Source organism: Austrofundulus limnaeus, unplaced genomic scaffold (assembly GCF_001266775.1).
Source record: "Austrofundulus limnaeus strain Quisiro unplaced genomic scaffold, Austrofundulus_limnaeus-1.0 Scaffold3400, whole genome shotgun sequence".
Classification (NCBI taxonomy): Eukaryota; Metazoa; Chordata; class Actinopteri; order Cyprinodontiformes; family Rivulidae; genus Austrofundulus; species Austrofundulus limnaeus.
In genome coordinates, this window is record NW_013955802.1 from 3,380 (window position 1) to 4,025 (window position 646).

The 646-nt window shown below is 56.8% G+C and overlaps 1 protein-coding gene across 1 annotated transcript; it reads left to right on the forward strand.

The window, feature by feature from the left end:
* Positions 1-67: 67 nt before the first annotated feature.
* LOC106511859 (translocon-associated protein subunit alpha) lies at positions 68-563 on the forward strand (the record flags this gene model as incomplete). Its single annotated transcript, XM_014000589.1, is given in 3 exon segments — positions 68-171; positions 245-403; positions 487-563. Coding segments are annotated over 3 exon segments (340 nt in total), but the record flags the coding sequence as incomplete, so codon positions are not given.
* Positions 564-646: the final 83 nt, after the last annotated feature.

Consider the following 646-nt stretch of genomic DNA (forward strand, 5'->3'; position numbering starts at 1 on the left):
TCTCCCTCCCTCCCTCTCTCCCTCCCTCCCTCTCTCCCTCCCTCTCACTCACTCTGTATCTCCTCAGACTTTCCTGCTAACAACATAGTGAAGTTCCTGCTGGGTTTCACCAACAAGGGGGGTGAGAACTTTGTGGTGGACTCTCTGGACGCTTCATTCCGGTACCCTCAGGTAAGGACGGAGAACTGATCCGGTCCAGACCAGGAGTCCCCTCGGCTCTGACCTCTGACCTGTCTCCTGTCAGGATTACCAGTTCTACATCCAGAACTTCACGGCTCTGCAGCTGGGCACCGTGGTTCCTCCGGGCAGACAGGCCACCTTTGAGTACTCCTTCATCCCCGCCGAGCCCATGGGGGGGCGTCCGTTTGGACTGGTCATCAACCTGAACTACAAGGACAGCAGCGTGAGGCTCCCACTGACCCGTTAGACCTGCAGGATCTGCTCCTGAGGACAGGACCTGACCCAGTTTGTGTTTCTCACCTGCAGGGAAACGTTTTCCAGGACGCCGTCTTCAACCAGACCGTCACCATCACAGAGAAGGAGGACGGCCTGGATGGAGAAACGTGAGCATTTTAGCTGCTAAAGCTTCAGTTTCAGGCTCTGCTGCTTCTGTTCGCCTCACTCCTCCTCTTCCTCCTCCTCCTCC